We start from the raw sequence: 16,321 nt of genomic DNA on the forward strand, positions 1-16,321 counted from the left end.
AAAAGCTCTCAAGTGGACTGTTGGGGCTGTAAGGGATGTAGAACGAACTCGCCATTACATCCCCGTGTCAAAGTAACAATTGGAGACGTACAGGAATAGAACAGATCGTGATACCAGAGACATTACCAGTTAACTTTATGTTACAAAAAAAAAATCTTGGAAGGATTTTGCAGAAGAGAAGAAATAAAAGGATCTGAGGATTTAAAAAAAAAAATTCAATAGAGTGAAGCAAGTGTGATATCAGAATGACTGCAGCGACTGTTTGGAGATGGAGTGTCCTGACTGCAGTAGTCGTAGTCGTAGTCACATACAGCAGAGCTGCACCAGCAACAGACTTTGAGCATCAGGAGGTGAAGACCGTCAGACAAGTCACACAGTCAGTGACTAGCGTAGCGCCAGCGGCGAGCGCTCTCCAAGATCGTTTTGCGAACAACGAGAAGGAAGACAATGTCCAAATGGCGGAGGTATTTGCCTGGTTTTTGTTGTTTCGTAAACTAATCCTTTTGTTCTCCCTTGTAGGTATTTTATAGGATTTAAATGTTAATCTTAAAAGTTTATTTTAGGTGGTGGGTTGAGCTAATTTTTTTTTTTTGCACAAATATCGATCCGCATCATCAGAGGTCATGGTCAGTGAATTAATTAAATAAATGTGACCTATTTTTTCAATCGTGGACATAGCTTCGCCAAGGTTTGGCTTCGTTTGGCCAAGCTTGCTGTGTCGGACACAGAACCCAGGAGTTTAGAACACTAATCATTAGTTCTTAGCCTGTTGCACAAAGTCCATGCCCTCGTTATTGCTGCTCACCCATTGGCTGCCTCAGACAGGACTTAAGGTCGTGACACTTGAAGACGGATATATGCTAAGTAAGCAGAAATATAGTGTAAACGCGTTGGTGTGTGAGAATTGCAGAAATGAGGCCTCAACTGATACCTCCAATGATGGCCAATATTTTTAATAACAAGGGAGAAAATAGTTAAATATTCATGTCGTAACTAAGACTGCGATACAAGACAGCCACTGAACAACATTCTAGCTCTGTGATGCTGCAGCTCTGTAGTCGGTTTGGAAGGCATTTAATTTACTGTCCATATAATTTAAAATTATTTATTGTATTATTCAAGTCCGACATTTTGTGGACGCGTTATCAAGTGTGCTTGCACTATTCCTTTGCTCGCCCTTTGGCTTGTCGACTGTTCGTGTGTCTGACCTCAGCTTCTTGACCTCTTCCAAACAGAATTTCCTCTCTAGTTATGGCTACTTCCGAAAGGGCCAGTCGCTCTCCTTCCCAGCTGCTCCAGTGACAGGAGCAGGCGAGAAGAGGTACAAGAGGGACGCGACCTCTGACCTTACTGATGCTGTGAGGTAACGTGACTGGCTGATATACTTTAGGATTTTTATTCTGTCACTGTCCTTAATATACATTCTGTGTTCTTTACTATTTCTTTGCTCCCCACCATTTCTTTTGACATGTATACGTAATAAAGAATTCCAGGTATTCGTCATTAATTTGAAATTGGTGATATGTCTGTCTGTCCCTCAGTCTGTCTGTAGGCATAATTATCTGGATGCATGGTTCGTTTATCGAATTTTTCAAAGGTGAAAGGTCAGCTAGCCATATTTTTGTTGTTCTTCCTGAAATTAAAATTTACCATTTCCCTCTTCTTGTATTTAAAGTTTGTTTAGCAGTTTTCTTGAGAACATTTTTTTTCTTCTTCTTCTTCTTTTTGTTTTGAAATATCTGGTTCTGTAAACGTTTACCTGATAAACTAAAGATTCTGCATTTTCCCCTTACACTAGGATGTTTCAGAGCTTCTACGGACTCCCGCAGACAGGAAGACTTGACGAAGCCACAGTGGACCTGATGAAGAGGGACCGATGCGGGGTGGCTGACATTCCAGAGGATGACGACAACACCAGAGTAGCGCGCTCGACAGATTCCGAGAGTCCGCAGTCAATCAACTATGGTGGTGAGAAACAATTTCTGTTTAATGGATTATTTTTATTTGTTGTGTTCTGTTTGTCTTGGATTACGCTTTTCTTTCCTTTGTCATTGATTTTATTATTTTTAACCTTTCACTTAAGGGGTAGATGGGACTTCTCAGCAACAATTAAATGACAATTTTATTTCAAAGCTTGTTAATTATTTCAGCTTGATGTTCAAAGAAGAAGACACGGGGTCAAAGGGTACAAAAAACTGTTATTACTAAACTGTTCGGCGATGTGGACAGGAAGTGGTTTGTGTTGACGTGTTTAGGGCCAGTAACGGATTTGTTTTGTTTCAGGAGCGAGATGGCAGCACAACACCCTGACATGGAAACTCGGCATCGCCACCAAACGGCTGGACGAGTCCGATCAACGGTTAGTGTGACAAATACTGTGACGTAGCACGTTACACGTTGTGTAGACGTGACGTACAACATTCATTATGTAGCAGCAGTTGTAAGATGGTGTAAACGTGGGATTCAAGAAATTAAAGAAAACAAAGAAAAGAATAAGTAAATAAGGAAAGAATGAAAATAAAGAAACAATACAACATTTTAAAAAAATACAAAGAAAGAAAGTAACGAATAAAGAAAGTAAAAAAAAGGAAGAAAAAACAGTCAATAAATAAAAAGGCAGAAAGAATAATAACGAGCTGTTTATTTTCGCAGGAAAGTAATGCACGATGCGTTTCACCTGTGGAAAGAGCAAGTACCTCTGGAGTTTCAAGAGGTCACGAGAGAAGACCCAGCAGACATTGTGGTACTTTTCGGCACCGGTCACCATGGCGACAAGTCCCCTTTTGATGGACGAGGTGAGCACCAGAGGTCACTGCGACGATCCGTCCATCTACAAACAACACATCTCTAAGTTTTCAAATGTTACATCTGACCTCCTCTCTTTTATCTCTCTCTATAAACTGTTTATAAATTGACCCTGGTTGGATTTTTGCTCTACATTATATAGTTCTATACCTTTAGGGATATGTAACAAAGATTATATTTACTACTTATTCTGTTTACTATCCAATGCGAGTTCGTATTCCAGTGTGCGCTCTTGTTCACAGGCAAGGTCTTGGCGCATGCGTACGCGCCCGGAAGAAATGAGCTCGCGGGAGACATCCACTTCGATGACGATGAGCCGTGGACGACGAACACCAAGGAGGGATCTGACCTGTTGTCGGTGGCCAGCCACGAGCTGGGTCACTCTCTGGGCCTGGGGCACTCTCGTGACCCCAGTGCACTCATGTACGCGTTCTACGGCATGCAGACGGAGCTGACACTGGGCGACGACGACATTCAGGCCATCCAGACATTGTATGGTAGGCAGCCATAGATACATAGGTATACAACGACAATAAAGAGATACAAGTGAAGAAAAAAGATAGAAGATTAACATCAAAGATCAACAACCGTTAAAGTTTTCTTAGCAACTTCATCGTTAGAGTTTGGTAATTAAGCAGAACTTTTCTCATGATATTATTTTCTTGGTAAGGTGTATTGAAATATCTATTGATGTCCATGACAGGAGTGGTATCAGGAACAGGCACAGGTTCACGACCCGCGACCAAGCGACCTCCTACCACCGTCAGACCCATGTGGGTTAAAAGTTTCATCACTAGGCAACCACTACCTCCAGCAAGTGAGCCCCCGACAACAGCAGGATGCGGTATTGACTTCGACTTCATCATCAAAGGTGAGAGTGGCCATGTCAGCTACACGTGTGTTTCTCATAAAATTTAATTAATTAAAACAATATAAACCTGTGTGGTAATAACTTAACACTATCGCTTTGTTCTGTTAATTTCCCAGAAATTTTGAGAAATATTTTGTTCTTTTCTACAACTTTTTCACCACAACAAAATTCTTTTCCATAGACTGCTATAACTGATTTACTTATTGACTGCTGGTTGCTCAAAGTTCATGCTGTTTTCATTTCCCGGATGTTCAGATCACCAGGACGTCTTCATCGGCATCACGGGAAACGAAGCTCACCGCTTTACATCATCCGGAGCGTTGCCAGGCAACCCAGTTTCCTTGGACACACTTTTTCCTGGAGCCCTGTTCCGTCCTAATGCCGTGTTTTCGGTCCCTGAAAGAAAAGCCACTTATTTCATTGCTGGTCAGTCTGCGTGCTTGTCCGTGCGATTGCATGCTGATGATATGTCTGTGTTTGCATGCGTTTAATAATTTGTCATCTCCACGTGCAAGAAACATTTATGTGAGAAGGAAGCCAGGATTTAGAGCATACTGAAGGACAAATAAAGCAAATATACACGAGAACGCCAAACTTGCATGGAAAAAGGGAATTTTAGGGAGAGGAAAAGATAATAATTTCCTTTTATGGAAGTCACATGGCTGTCTCCAATCATTTTTTTAATGGAAAAATTTTTGACAAATTCGTGATCCGTTTTGGTTCGCAGGACAGATACTGTATTTTTTTTTTGTAATTTTGTTGTAATTTTTAGGATTCTACTTTACTTTCAGGAAATCGTGTGTGGCGCTACACGGACCATGCCCTGGACAGTGGTTATCCCCAAAACCTCAACATCGACTTTCCTGATGTCATCCGCTTTGTCCTGGCCCTCCCGGACACCACAGGCCAACCAAGGTTTTTCGTTTTCGGTGTAAGTGTTTACACTTCTGACACAAGTGTTGCATTTTGCTGTCCCGGACACGAGTATGAGTGCGATACTTTTGGCGGAGAGAGACCGACATGCTCAGGAGTTTGAAACTGAACATAATTATGTTTAAAAGGAAAATAATGACACGATAAATAAAATATCATAGTTGTTTGAGAAGTAGACTTCAAAATAGGCAAGAAAATAAATGTTTCTGTTAAGAAGTGAAAGCCGACATCAGAAAATAAAACGGTGATTTGTGTTGTGTACCCAGAGTACCCACTGGGTGGAGTACGACTTCGATCAGCCTCGTCAACAGTCACCTCGACATTACCTGATACCTCAGTACTGGCCAGGTGTGACGACTGATGTCAAGTACGGAATTGCCTGGAATGACGGAAATACCTACCTTATCACACCTGACAGGTGAGACGCATGAAATAGTTGTTATTTTAACACATTACTATTTTATAGTCAGGACCTGGCAGTTTTTAAATAACTTTTTGTAGGAATTGCTTTATTGCAAAATCTCACTTCATTGTACATATGTCACTGTGTTTTTTTGTTTTGTTTTGTTTTGTTGGGTTTTTTTTTTTGGGGGGGGGGAATGCCCTATGTGCAGTTTTAGGTTTTTTTTATTTTAGGTTGTTTACATATCTACGAAAACATTTTTTTAACTTTTGACAGCCATGTTGTCTTCAATATCTTCCGGCGTTCATCGAATTCCGGAAAGCAGCCCGGGTGTCCACCCTGGTTGCGAGCTTTAAATCTGCAAGCATCACCATCACAGCAATACTCGAGGTATTTTTGTAAATGAGTTCTTTTTTTAAAAAAAATACTTGACAGCTATTAAATGTTATCTTATGCCTTTTAAGTGAGCCGACTGTTGGTTGTTACACAAATGTGAAAGAATAGTCTCGTGGTCACAAGGAGAAGACTTTGGAGAAGAAAGTGGGTTGGACTGGGAGAGAGGTTCACATTTAGGTCTGCCAACTTCTAGAAACTAGGTACACAATGAGCTAGGGGCACTCCCACTTCCACACACTCTGTTGTAGATACGGTGAACCACTTTATCACTAGGTTAACACAGCTTCAGCTTGAAATTTCAGCGAAAAGTCGCACAGTGTGTCACACATTTATTGGTTTACATTTTGCTTCATAAACATTCTTCACTAGAAAACTATTGAAACTTCGTAAAAGTCTTGTAAAGTGTGTTGTTGTTGTTGTTGTTGTTGTTGTTGTTGTTGTTGTTGTTGTTGTTGTTGTTGTTGTTGAAGCCGTACTTCTCTTTTCCAAATCACAGTTTTTGGAAGAGAAATTGAACTTTATTTATTTTGTCTTATTTTCAGGTCTGCTGCGAGTGGTCTGTCGGCCTGGTCTTGGATGTTGTTAACTCTGTTGGTATCACTGGGTGTGTGTCTACCCGGCAATGCCGCTATATGTCAGTTGTTGTTGTTGTTTAGACACAGGACACAGAGATGTCACTCAACATGAATTTCGCCATGACAGTTAGCCGCTCGTTTCCTGATGATAAGGCAGGGTGTGGACACAAGGAAACCATAAATGTTAATACCATTAACACCAACAAGATTAATTATTGTGTTTGAGAGCTTCATGCTGTATATAAGTGTAATAGAGAAGTTCATACTTACAAGGCAGCTTGTCCAGAATCCATCATGGCCTTCATTGATGTACTTGAAGTTTTTTTGATGACTTTGATGATGACTCACATCATCATTTATTTATTTATTTGCTACACTCAACATTAATTTGATCAGCTGCCTCACTTCCTCACAATCTACTTTCTGGTTGATGTGACTGTTAAAAATGTTTGGTCAAACAAATCTACCTCCCAGCTAGTCTTTCGAACAAACGTTTATTTTTGTTTAGTGTTTGTTTATTTATTTGGCAAAGGTTAGGGGTGATCCTTCGCCAACTTAAAAATCTAATATTGCTGCAGATTGAATGTTTTTGATATAGAATAAGAGAATGTGCTTTTGTCTGTGCGTGGGTGCGTGCCGGCGTCCGTGTGTGTGTGTGTGAGAGAGAGAATGTAAGGTAAAGAGAAAAAGACACACACACAACCCTGTAACTCCTTTACAAGTTTGAGGTTTAGCATGGATTCATTTTTGGATGGTTGAATGCTGCGTGACTTCGTTTATTCCAAAACCAAAGAAAGAAGGGAAGAGAGAGAAAGAAAGATTGCATGTTTGCATTTCTCTCCATGTTTGCATCTGAGAGCGTGCGTGTGTGTGTGTGTGTGCTTTCTCTCCTGTTGTTATCGTCTGTGAGTGTGGCACACTTCCTGAAGGGTTGTTGCTTATTATATTGCATCAGACAGTGAGTAGTAATCAGTAGACATGTGAGTCAGCCATGCTAATACCCGGATGTCCTGCTGCGGTCCCTAGGATGATGACTTGTGTCAAGCTAGGCAATGTCCTCTCAGAGAGTCACAAAGCCAAACCCCGAGAAACCAAACAGAGAACAAGAAATAAAAATATATTGTTTGGGTTTTTTTTTTACTGTTTCCTAGAGTCCTGTTTGTCTAGAACTGCCGCCTGTCATTGTGAGAGCCACCTCGAGGATTGGCATCTTTTTCTCCCATATACACGGAGCAAAAAAAAAAAAAAGAAAGCAAGGATATTGCAAGGATGCTCTCTCTCTCTTTGTCTCTGAATCGCTAATGTCTCGTTTCTCTCTCTTTTTTTGTTTTTTTGTTCTTTTTCTTACCGATGCTGTTCAGTTGTCAGTTTGAAAGAGTTATTAACCCACAAAATAAAACAGCTCAACTTCAAGAGTGTTTCTTGTTTGTACTTGTCTTATGTGTGTGCATGTATATATGTGTGTGTGTTTGCTATTGGTGTTTATAAGTCATGGAGAGGTGGAAAAACATGATTGAGGTTTACAGTAAATTGTTTTACTTTAAATGTTTTTAATGTTGTCTTTATGACCTGCACAACACTTGTTCTCTTAACAGCCTTAAAAATGTCTTGTCTCAGTTCTTATACAATACACAACTGTTTACATTCTGCTTTTGTTGTGTTCACGCTAGATGTACACGGTATGTGTGACGTGGCGGTAGTTAAAGACAGGACATGTTTGTGTGGTGAGGTGAGTGTGAGGTGTTGGTGTGTGTGTGTTTGTTTATTGTTATTGCCTCTGACTTCACTACACCTCCACAGAGGATGTTGCGTAGTGGACTTCCTCAGACGCTCATTGTGTACGTTGTAACCTAGGAGCCATCTTAATTACTGACGTCACACGGATGTCCGGCGGCTGTCGTGTAAGATGCAGACATGCGCAAATCAAAGCGTACAAGGTCGAAGGTCAAATAATCCAACTAAAAGACACAAAGAAAGGAGTGAGTGAGCGGATCTCATGCACACGCGCGCACACACACTCTCTCTCTCTCACAGACACACACACGCACACTCTCTCTCTCACACACACATAGAAAGAACGAGAAAGGGAGAAGGTGATGAGAATTAAGAACAAGCCTGTGAAGAGGTATAAAGAAATTAAAGCCTCCAGGAAACAATCTTCCTCTGTCCAATGAAATGACGATGAGTAAATGAATGTTCATAACCGCTACAACTGTCACTGATAGCTATACATACGAAAAGACCTCGCTCTGTTGAGACTATATTTTATTTTCTAGCGAGCAATAAATAACTATTGCAATAAATAATGGACAAGTATGAAACAATAAAACATGAAATACAAATCTGATGACATGGGAGTATAACAACCAGTGCTTCAGTCTTTCCTTCTCCAGAAATCACATAACCATAAATAAACCACAACAAAAGAAAAGAGAAAGCAAAAAAGAAAGAAAAAATAATGAAAAAAGAAAGAAATGAAGAAAAAGAATGAAAGTACAAAAAACCTACAAAGAAAGTACAGTCTTAGTTTTCAGGAGTACAACATGTCGTCTTGAAACTAAGCAAGTGATACACAACCGATGATAACAAATAATAATATTCCGTTGTTCGCGCTAACATCTGCCTCGTCATTCCTGACGAAACGAAAGATGACGAGACAGTGTTTGATGAAGAGTTCTCTCCCTTTCTCTCCCACACTTTCTTTATTCTCTCCCTTACTTTTTCTCATAGGTTTTCCTCTATTTTCTTTCATCCTCTTTCCATCTACTCTCGTTATCATTACTTTTCATTATTTTTTACTCTTCCAAAATCCACTCTCTGCTACTTTCTCTCTCTCTCTTTATTAACTCGCATTTTTCTCGCTCACATCTCTATATTTTTTCTTTTCATATATCTTTCTCTTCCTCTCGATTTCATTCAGTATCTTTGTTCATTCGTTCTTTCTCTTTCTCTCTCCCCCTCACCACATTCTTTCTCTTAACTTCCTTTTCTTGCTCTGTATCTTGCTTTGCAGTTATTAATTTACTTTTAATTTATTTAACATAATTTATGTATGTCTTACTACAATAAATTAGTATACTTTCAGTAGCCAGTCTCAGCTATCTTCTCGGTCATTTCAGCTTCTCTCTCACTCCGCTCAAAACATCATTACAAACTGCCCCAGTGTGTGATGCTGAAAGCCGATATGTTGTGGTGCTAACACTCCCACTTCCCCACCTACCCCCACCCTCCAGTCATGTAGGTGTTTTCATTTAATTATTGCATCCAAACACCCGTATGAAGTGAGATGATATGTAGCTCATCATGAAAGTCTCTGATAGACGGTGCTGCAAAAATTCAGCTACAGTAGAAAAGTTTCGATGATCGCGGTCCACAATCCGAACCAGGTTTTGTTCCTTTGCTCATCTGTTCACATTTTTAGTTGTCAGTAGATGACTCCAAGGACCTGAAGGTTTTCGTCGTGGTTTGCTTGTTTCTTCAAGGCGGTTTCTATGGAAACACCAACATTCATTCACATCCCTGCTTTCTCGTTTCCTCCTCAGAAGAAGCGTTTTACCTATGGCATTATTCTCGTGGAAACACAAATATAACTGATACAAATGCTGCCAACAGTAGTATCAGCGATGGAGTCTTTGAAGTAGCTTCCGACCTGTAAAAATAACCGAAATTTGAATAAATTATTTTTCAGTGTTTGCAAAATGACATGATAACAATTGTCATGGTTTCGTGTAATACACATTATCTGATATCATGTTCCATTCAATGTAGGTTTCCATTACTTTGCAAATATACTCTTTACCCACATTTTAATTTATATATATGTTGTTTTTTTTTTGTGGGGAAGGGGTCTTGTTTTTTTTTTCTAGCAGTTTGCGGTTAGGAAGATTTTGTTGTTGAGTTATCTAATAATCCAGAAAGACACATCGATGTGCAGTCATTATTTTGAGTGATTAGAAATGGTAAACATTTTTATTGTCATCGGTTTATGGATAAACAAAGAGGTATGATTGTGATAGATGATTGCCTACCCTGCCAGAGAGGCAGTCTGCATACACACAGCCTGCAGCCAGTGAGGGACGCCCGACTGTTTTCCTCCTTTCAACGGTCGCCGGAAATGGTCCAGTACCACGTGACTGAAAGACGAACGGTTACAACATACAAAGGTGCACCTCTTCAGACATCAGAAATGTTTTTAAAGATTAGTGTAGCGCAAAATATACAGCAATCACAGCTTCAGGGGTTAGAGGCATTTCGAAATACAAACAAACAAACGAACAAACAAACAAACAAATGAACAAAAAGTTACCGATGAAACTGCTACTGAAAGAGAATTTTAAAAAGCTTTTTTTTATGTCGCTAAAATACAGCGAATAAAATGAAAATGAAAATGATCTTTTAAAATTACCAAACCCCAAACACAGCACCAGATAAATCGAAATTTTCTCTCACCTGTCAGGTGTCACCAGGTAGATGTGTCCGTCACTCCACTCAATGCCATACTTGACATCAGTCGTCACACCTGGCCAGTACTGGACTATCGAGTAAGATCGGGGACGCAGCTGACTTGGCTCATCAAAATTGTACTCAAACCAGTAGGTTGTCTGAAGTACACAAAACATGATTACAGATTAGTAGTGTACTCTACCGGCTGTCTGAGGTGTACAGAAAAATGAGTGAATACTGAATTATTATTGTGGTAAGCCCAGCTTGTCATCTCGGGTAAACAAACAATTTATAGGTCAACATAGTATCATATATTTTCATTATTAGAGACAAACTTAAAAAACTGAAAGACAAATGGAGTAGTCTTCATCGGAAGGCATCATAAAACACATCTTTCTACTTGCCATTTGTGTCCTTAGTTTTGATATATATATATATAGAGAAAGACTCTACACCTGTATACATTTTTTTAAAATCGTTTTTCTGAATGGAATATAAGGAAAAACCAGAACATGTACAAGTCTGAAGTTGGAGAATGGGATCAAAAGACAATGAAATGGAAACCGAAATCCACTCGAAAATTTCCGCTGATTTCCGTTGGTTTGGATACAATATTTAACATCTTTATTCCGTAACGACCAAATGTAGCATCTCGCATAATAAATAAGTCGTTTTATATAAACATGTTAGAATCAACTAATGCAATAATGAAGCCTACAACTTACCCCGAAGGCAAAGAACCGTCTGTTTCCAGCCGAGTCCACAAGTGGAAGAACAAAGCGGATGACCTCTGGAAACTGGATGTCGGCGGTTTTGCCGTCGTGGACATTGTTAGTGAAGCGCCACAGACGGTTACCTGGACAGGTATTAATTAATGAACACATCATGAGAAGCTTGAAGTTTGCAAGCTGACTGAAAATATTTATAATCAAGAGAACGGCGAAATAAAAATATAAAATATTTCGTGATGGCGGCAAGTCTCTGGCAGTTGATAGAATATTGAAAATCATTTCCCTTCTCTTTCTTCTTTGTTTCCTTTATCCCTTTTCTCTACCTGTGAGTGTGTGAGAGAGAGAGAGTGACTGTATGTGTTTGTGTGTGTGTGGTCCAGATGAACTTATTCAAAGTGATTCATCATTTTGCGACAACCGCACCTCACACACCACAGCATCTCTTACCTTCTATAAAAAATGTTGTCTTCTTCTCAGGTGAGGTGAAGACCGTTGACGGACGAGCGGGCGCCCCCTTGAAGAGGCTCTGCACGGGTACAGGGTACCCTGGCAACAGCTTCTCGGACGTAAAGCGGTACGCCTGGTCTCCCTTGATGCCGATGTAGACGTTCCTGTCATCTGCACATCGTGGGTGAGATGGCGAATGTTAGAAAGAAGATAAGAGACACCCGTGGATGGCGTGAGGGGAAGGTTAAAAAAATAGGAGAGGGAGAATAAGTAAATAGAGGAAAAAAATAAACATAAGGAGAGAAGACGCACCGAGAATTTCTGATTCTAACCAGAGAATCGAATGACACCTCAACTTATAAGAATTATAAGAAAACAAAATTGAAAAACAAGACATATTCTTAGATCCCACCCTCGCTCACTCTTGGAAAACTTTTATTTGGAGATAGATAAGATAAATAGATTCTACTCTTTCGAATACTGCGCTGAACATTTTTCGCGACAACCGATGTTGATGGAGTCATTGCCTCCAGTGACGTCACCTCTCTCACCTTCGATGACGTGGTCGAAGTCGATGTTGCAGCCTGCAGGACGAGTTGTCGATCCAGTGACTGGTCCGCGGGTGGTGGCTCGAGCCGTGGGGGCGGTCATGTGACTCTTGGTCCACTGCGGACTGGCGGTGCTACCCTGGGTGACCACGGGGGGTCGTCTGGTGGTGGGTAGCGGGCCCAGTCGGGTACCTGTCACAAACATCAACTTCCGTGAGCCTCACTGCAGACACGACTTTCACAGCAACTTCAGGATTACTTCAATAAGCTACTTTACTAATTAATCTTTCTTTCTTTGTTTCTTGCTTCATTTTGTCTGCCTTTTCTTCTTTTATTTCTTTCGCTCCTGTTGTCTGTTGTCTTACCTTTTGTTTGTTTATTTTTGTCTTTCATGTCTATTTTTTCTTTGTTTTGTCTTTTTTTCTTTATTTGTCTTATTTTCTTTTGACTGTTTTTTTTTATTACTTGTCTGTTTATTTATTTTTTGTTTTTATTTGGTTATTTATTTGTTTGCTGTAGTTTGTTTCTACACTTTATAATGATTTCCCTCTCTGTTCACCTCTATGTTTGTTCGAATTTTTCCTACTTACCATACAACGACTGGATGGCCTGAATGTCGTCGTCGCCCAGTTTCAGCGCCGTCTGCATTCCGTAGTACGGGTACATGAGTGCATTGGGGTCACGAGAGTGCGACAGACCCAGAGAGTGACCCAGCTCGTGGCTGGCCACCATCAGCAGGTCGGAGCCAGTCTTAGCATCCCTTGTCCAGTGTTCTTCGTCATCGAAATGGGCGTCTCCCGCCAGATCGGACTTCCCCGGCCCATACGCATGCGCCAACACTTTGCCTGTAAAGAGAAGGAGACAGGTTGAGGGAAATGGACTGAACAGAACTTGTCAGACATAGAAGGTGGTCTTCAGGCCATCGGTACATTAACTGTACCAAGAAAAAAGACTCTTAGAAAAAAAAAGCGATTCGTTTTAAAATAAACACAAAGCTTCTGGGGAAGGCAGTGAAGATGCCACTCACCTCGACCATCAAACGGGTAGCTGTCACCATGGTTATTTCTTCCAAAAAGTATCACAATGTCCGCATTGTCATTTGATCTCACTTCACGGAAAGTAAGAGGCGCCGTTTGGCTCCATACATTGAATGCTTCGTGCATCACTCTCCTGAAAAAAGAATAAAAGTTTTTTTTCATTTTCATCAGTTACTGCGGTGTTTGTCCGTTGACGTCTTCGTTTATTTTTTGTTATGTTTTTTCTTTCCTTTTTTAATTTTTTTTTTTATCAAAACATAAAAAAATCGTTCTTCTGATACACGTGTGTCCCTTGTTTTTCCACCCCGAATGAACTTTATTCAGATGAAGCGACAGATCGCAACCAAGCAATAAAATCATGGATTGAAATGTTAAACCGGTAAAATCAACCTGTGATAAAGACGGTTACCCCAAGCAAACTTACCGCTGGTCTTCATTAGACAGTTTATTCGTTGTCTTGGTGAGTTTCCATGACAGGGTGTCATGCTCCCACTTCGTTCCTAAAATACAAAACCTTTTTTAAAGTCTTAAACTTCAACCCAATATGTTTTTACTTCATCCAATGTCATCTTATCAAAGGGTGCTCAACTTGAATTAAATTATTTAATAAAGTAATAATAAAATAACAATAATAAAGTAATTACTTCAGAAGCAAGCAGATTAAAGATTATTTAGCTCGGACAATGTCCATTGTCCATCAAGACCACTCGAGGATTACACAGAGACTGTTCTCTCACCACTAAGAGCAAATGATTGCGGAGTTTCTAAGTTTGTTGTTTTGTCATTTTCTTCTGGGATGTCAGCAACACCACATCGGTCCTTCTTCATCAGCTCCATCGTGACCCTGTCGAGTCGTCCTGTCTGGGGAAGGCCAAAGTAGCTCTGGAACATCCTAGTGAAGGAAACAAGAAACAGTTTACTGACCAGCTCGGCTTGCCAAACATTAAGCAATTTCCATATTTTTAATGCCATGCTTACAAATATCCTTTTATTCAGAGTCCCTCAATTTTAAGCAGACAAAAAGATTGTTGATTTTATGTCCAAATCAGGTAGATTATTATGCTTTGACAAATAGTTGCTGGCCACTCACTGATTCCCTCCCTTCCCTTCGAAATATATAAACGGAGAGGCGGCTGGTGAGAAACAGATGCACAGACTGATGGACTGATAGATGAAACTTCGTATGAGGGTCAGCTGATCTGGAAGTACCCAGACTATCCCCTTACCTGACGGCATCTGACGTGCTATCCCCTTCATTGCTCTCCTCCCTGGCTTCTCCTGTGGCCAGTCCAGTCTGCAAGGAGAGTGGTTTCCCTTTCCGGAAGTAGCCATATGCATGCAGGAAGTTCTGTATGAGAACAGCGTATAAACATTACGTCCAGGACACGAAAAGTTGATTGGTTCAGTGATTAAAATTTCCTACGCAGTAGTGGTCATGTCATCGGCAACTTCCGTGTGTTTCTAATGTCTGTTATTACGTTCAAACTAATTAATTTACGATGGAGAAAATGCGGCCATTGCTCCATTTTTGATTGTTCTGCTACAACTCTTGACAAAAAAGCATGCTGCTTCACATAGTAACAAATTTAAGAATTAAATGCTTAAAGACTTAAAAATATTAACATCCTAAAACTTAAATCCTAGGAAATGCTCAATTCGAATATCTTGAGTGATTTTTCAGTCACGTGCAGCACAAACTGGAAACTTACGTCCGCCGTGTTAGCGTCGTCACCGCTGGTATCTGTCGCAGAACGCTCTCGGCGAACGCTCGCCACAGATTCCGACCTCGTCTGCACTATCTCTCTCTCTTGCTTGTCCACTACGACTTTGTCGGTGCTTTTACTGTCTCTCGCTGGCGCAGCTTCAATCCATGCAGCCACCACAATAGTTGTCAGGAAAGTCCATCTCAAACAAACCTTTGCTGAAATCATTTTCTTGACGGCCTTCTAGTTGTCCAATTTATTGTTATTATTTTTTGTAATTTTAAACTCAAGTTTTTCAGGCTGTCTTTTCTCACATAATCCTTTTAGTCTCCTCCAATAAATGAAAATGTCTTCGGTTCTTCAGATCTTTCAAATGACTTGTTTTTGTTGTCTGGAAATTCTGTTCCAGCTGTTATGAACGGTGACTAACCCGAATGTTGTAGTGTCTGAGGTACTCAAGTGGTCTCCACTTATATACCAAGTGAGAGGTTGGTCGCTTTTTCAACCATACGCGTGGCAATAAGGAAACTGAATTTATGAATGTCATCAAACCACGGCTGTCAACCATTGGCTGATGTCCAGATGAGGTCATCACGAGCATTTGCGTTGTGAGTTCAAAGCGTTGACGCAGTCTAGCATCCTGGAGTGGCTGATGTTTCTTCAGAACAAATGATCTAGAAAGAAAAGTATTAGTTCAGAGTTCCAGCAGGGTCAGAGTGCACTCATGAATGGACTTTCAACTAAGACAGTTCATCTGCTTCGTCTTGAGAGTCTTGACACTCTGAGCTCTATAGTCGTGTAGGGTGTCATTATTGTTGTGGACGACGACGATGATGATGATAATTTTATTGTTTACTTTTTGGGTAATTGTTATTTTAAACGTTCTGTTCTTTTTTCTGATGATGCTTCTGTTGTTTTATTTATTTATTTTTTGTTTGGATTTTTTTTTTTTGGTTTTAGGGGCGGGGAATGAATGTTTATATAATCTGGATAATTCATCTGTGTCCCCCTGGCAAATTCAAGTCTGTTTAGAATCGTTTTCGGTAAAATGGTTGGTGGCTTAAGTCAGCTGAAAACCTCAACAGAAAGATTTCTGTCAGGGATAGACAGAAAGATAGACATGCCGTGATGTTCCACATGACCTCACCGATCCTTAACTCTCAAATCGTTGAACTTTCGTCACGATGATAACCGGAAGAACCAGATCCAGTATCTGGAGCAGACCGGAATCCAAGTCAAGATTCCTATTCCTGGCTGACCGCTAGGTGGCGCACGCCTTGGACGTACATCCGTTGCCGTCCACGCGACTTGGTACGAAGGAGACACGACCCGTGACCTTTGTCCTAGTGAGGCCGGTCATCTTTGAAGAATCAATGAGGGATGAGAGGTGAGGCTTACGTCATCGTCTACCCTGCCTGTGTGCGCGTGC

The 16,321-nt window shown here is 40.5% G+C and overlaps 2 protein-coding genes across 2 annotated transcripts; one reads left to right on the forward strand and one right to left on the reverse strand.

Annotated features, from left to right (window-relative positions):
* Window positions 1-44: 44 nt before the first annotated feature.
* Window positions 45-7,398, forward strand: LOC112562323 (collagenase 3-like). Its single transcript, XM_025235515.1, has 12 exons — window positions 45-464; window positions 1,236-1,363; window positions 1,799-1,968; window positions 2,284-2,359; window positions 2,653-2,795; window positions 3,048-3,302; window positions 3,509-3,676; window positions 3,932-4,102; window positions 4,468-4,607; window positions 4,876-5,027; window positions 5,289-5,402; window positions 5,951-7,398. The coding sequence occupies exons 1-12, from the start codon at window positions 246-248 to the stop codon at window positions 6,093-6,095; spliced, it is 1,881 nt and encodes a 626-aa protein (XP_025091300.1). The 5' UTR covers window positions 45-245; the 3' UTR covers window positions 6,096-7,398.
* An 833-nt stretch (window positions 7,399-8,231) lies between these two features.
* Window positions 8,232-15,360, reverse strand: LOC112562324 (stromelysin-1-like). Its single transcript, XM_025235516.1, has 12 exons — window positions 14,899-15,360; window positions 14,416-14,537; window positions 13,927-14,081; window positions 13,614-13,689; window positions 13,180-13,322; window positions 12,743-12,997; window positions 12,156-12,344; window positions 11,605-11,775; window positions 11,152-11,282; window positions 10,433-10,584; window positions 10,012-10,116; window positions 8,232-9,632 (listed from the first exon to the last, which is right to left on the reverse strand). Exons 1-12 carry the CDS (start codon window positions 15,118-15,120, stop codon window positions 9,548-9,550), a joined length of 1,806 nt encoding a protein of 601 aa, XP_025091301.1. The 5' UTR covers window positions 15,121-15,360; the 3' UTR covers window positions 8,232-9,547.
* Between the last annotated feature and the right edge of the window lie 961 nt (window positions 15,361-16,321).

Source organism: Pomacea canaliculata, linkage group LG4, assembly GCF_003073045.1.
Source record: "Pomacea canaliculata isolate SZHN2017 linkage group LG4, ASM307304v1, whole genome shotgun sequence".
Classification (NCBI taxonomy): Eukaryota; Metazoa; Mollusca; class Gastropoda; order Architaenioglossa; family Ampullariidae; genus Pomacea; species Pomacea canaliculata.

Bases quoted from the DNA above. Each gene is read 5' to 3' on its own strand.
- LOC112562324 (XM_025235516.1), bottom strand. From the start codon at position 15,120: ATGATTTCAGCAAAGGTTTGTTTGAGATGGACTTTCCTGACAACTATT. The intron at 12,998-13,179 runs GTGAGTGGCATC...TTCTCTTTACAG, and splicing joins CTACCCGTTTGATGGTCGAG to GCAAAGTGTTGGCGCATGCG. The intron at 9,633-10,011 runs GTAGGCAATCAT...TTATTTTTACAG, and splicing joins CAGACTGCCTCTCTGGCAGG to GTCGGAAGCTACTTCAAAGA.
- LOC112562323 (XM_025235515.1), top strand. From the start codon at position 246: ATGACTGCAGCGACTGTTTGGAGATGGAGTGTCCTGACTGCAGTAGTC. The intron at 2,360-2,652 runs GTTAGTGTGACA...TTATTTTCGCAG, and splicing joins CTGGACGAGTCCGATCAACG to GAAAGTAATGCACGATGCGT. The intron at 5,028-5,288 runs GTGAGACGCATG...AACTTTTGACAG, and splicing joins TACCTTATCACACCTGACAG to CCATGTTGTCTTCAATATCT.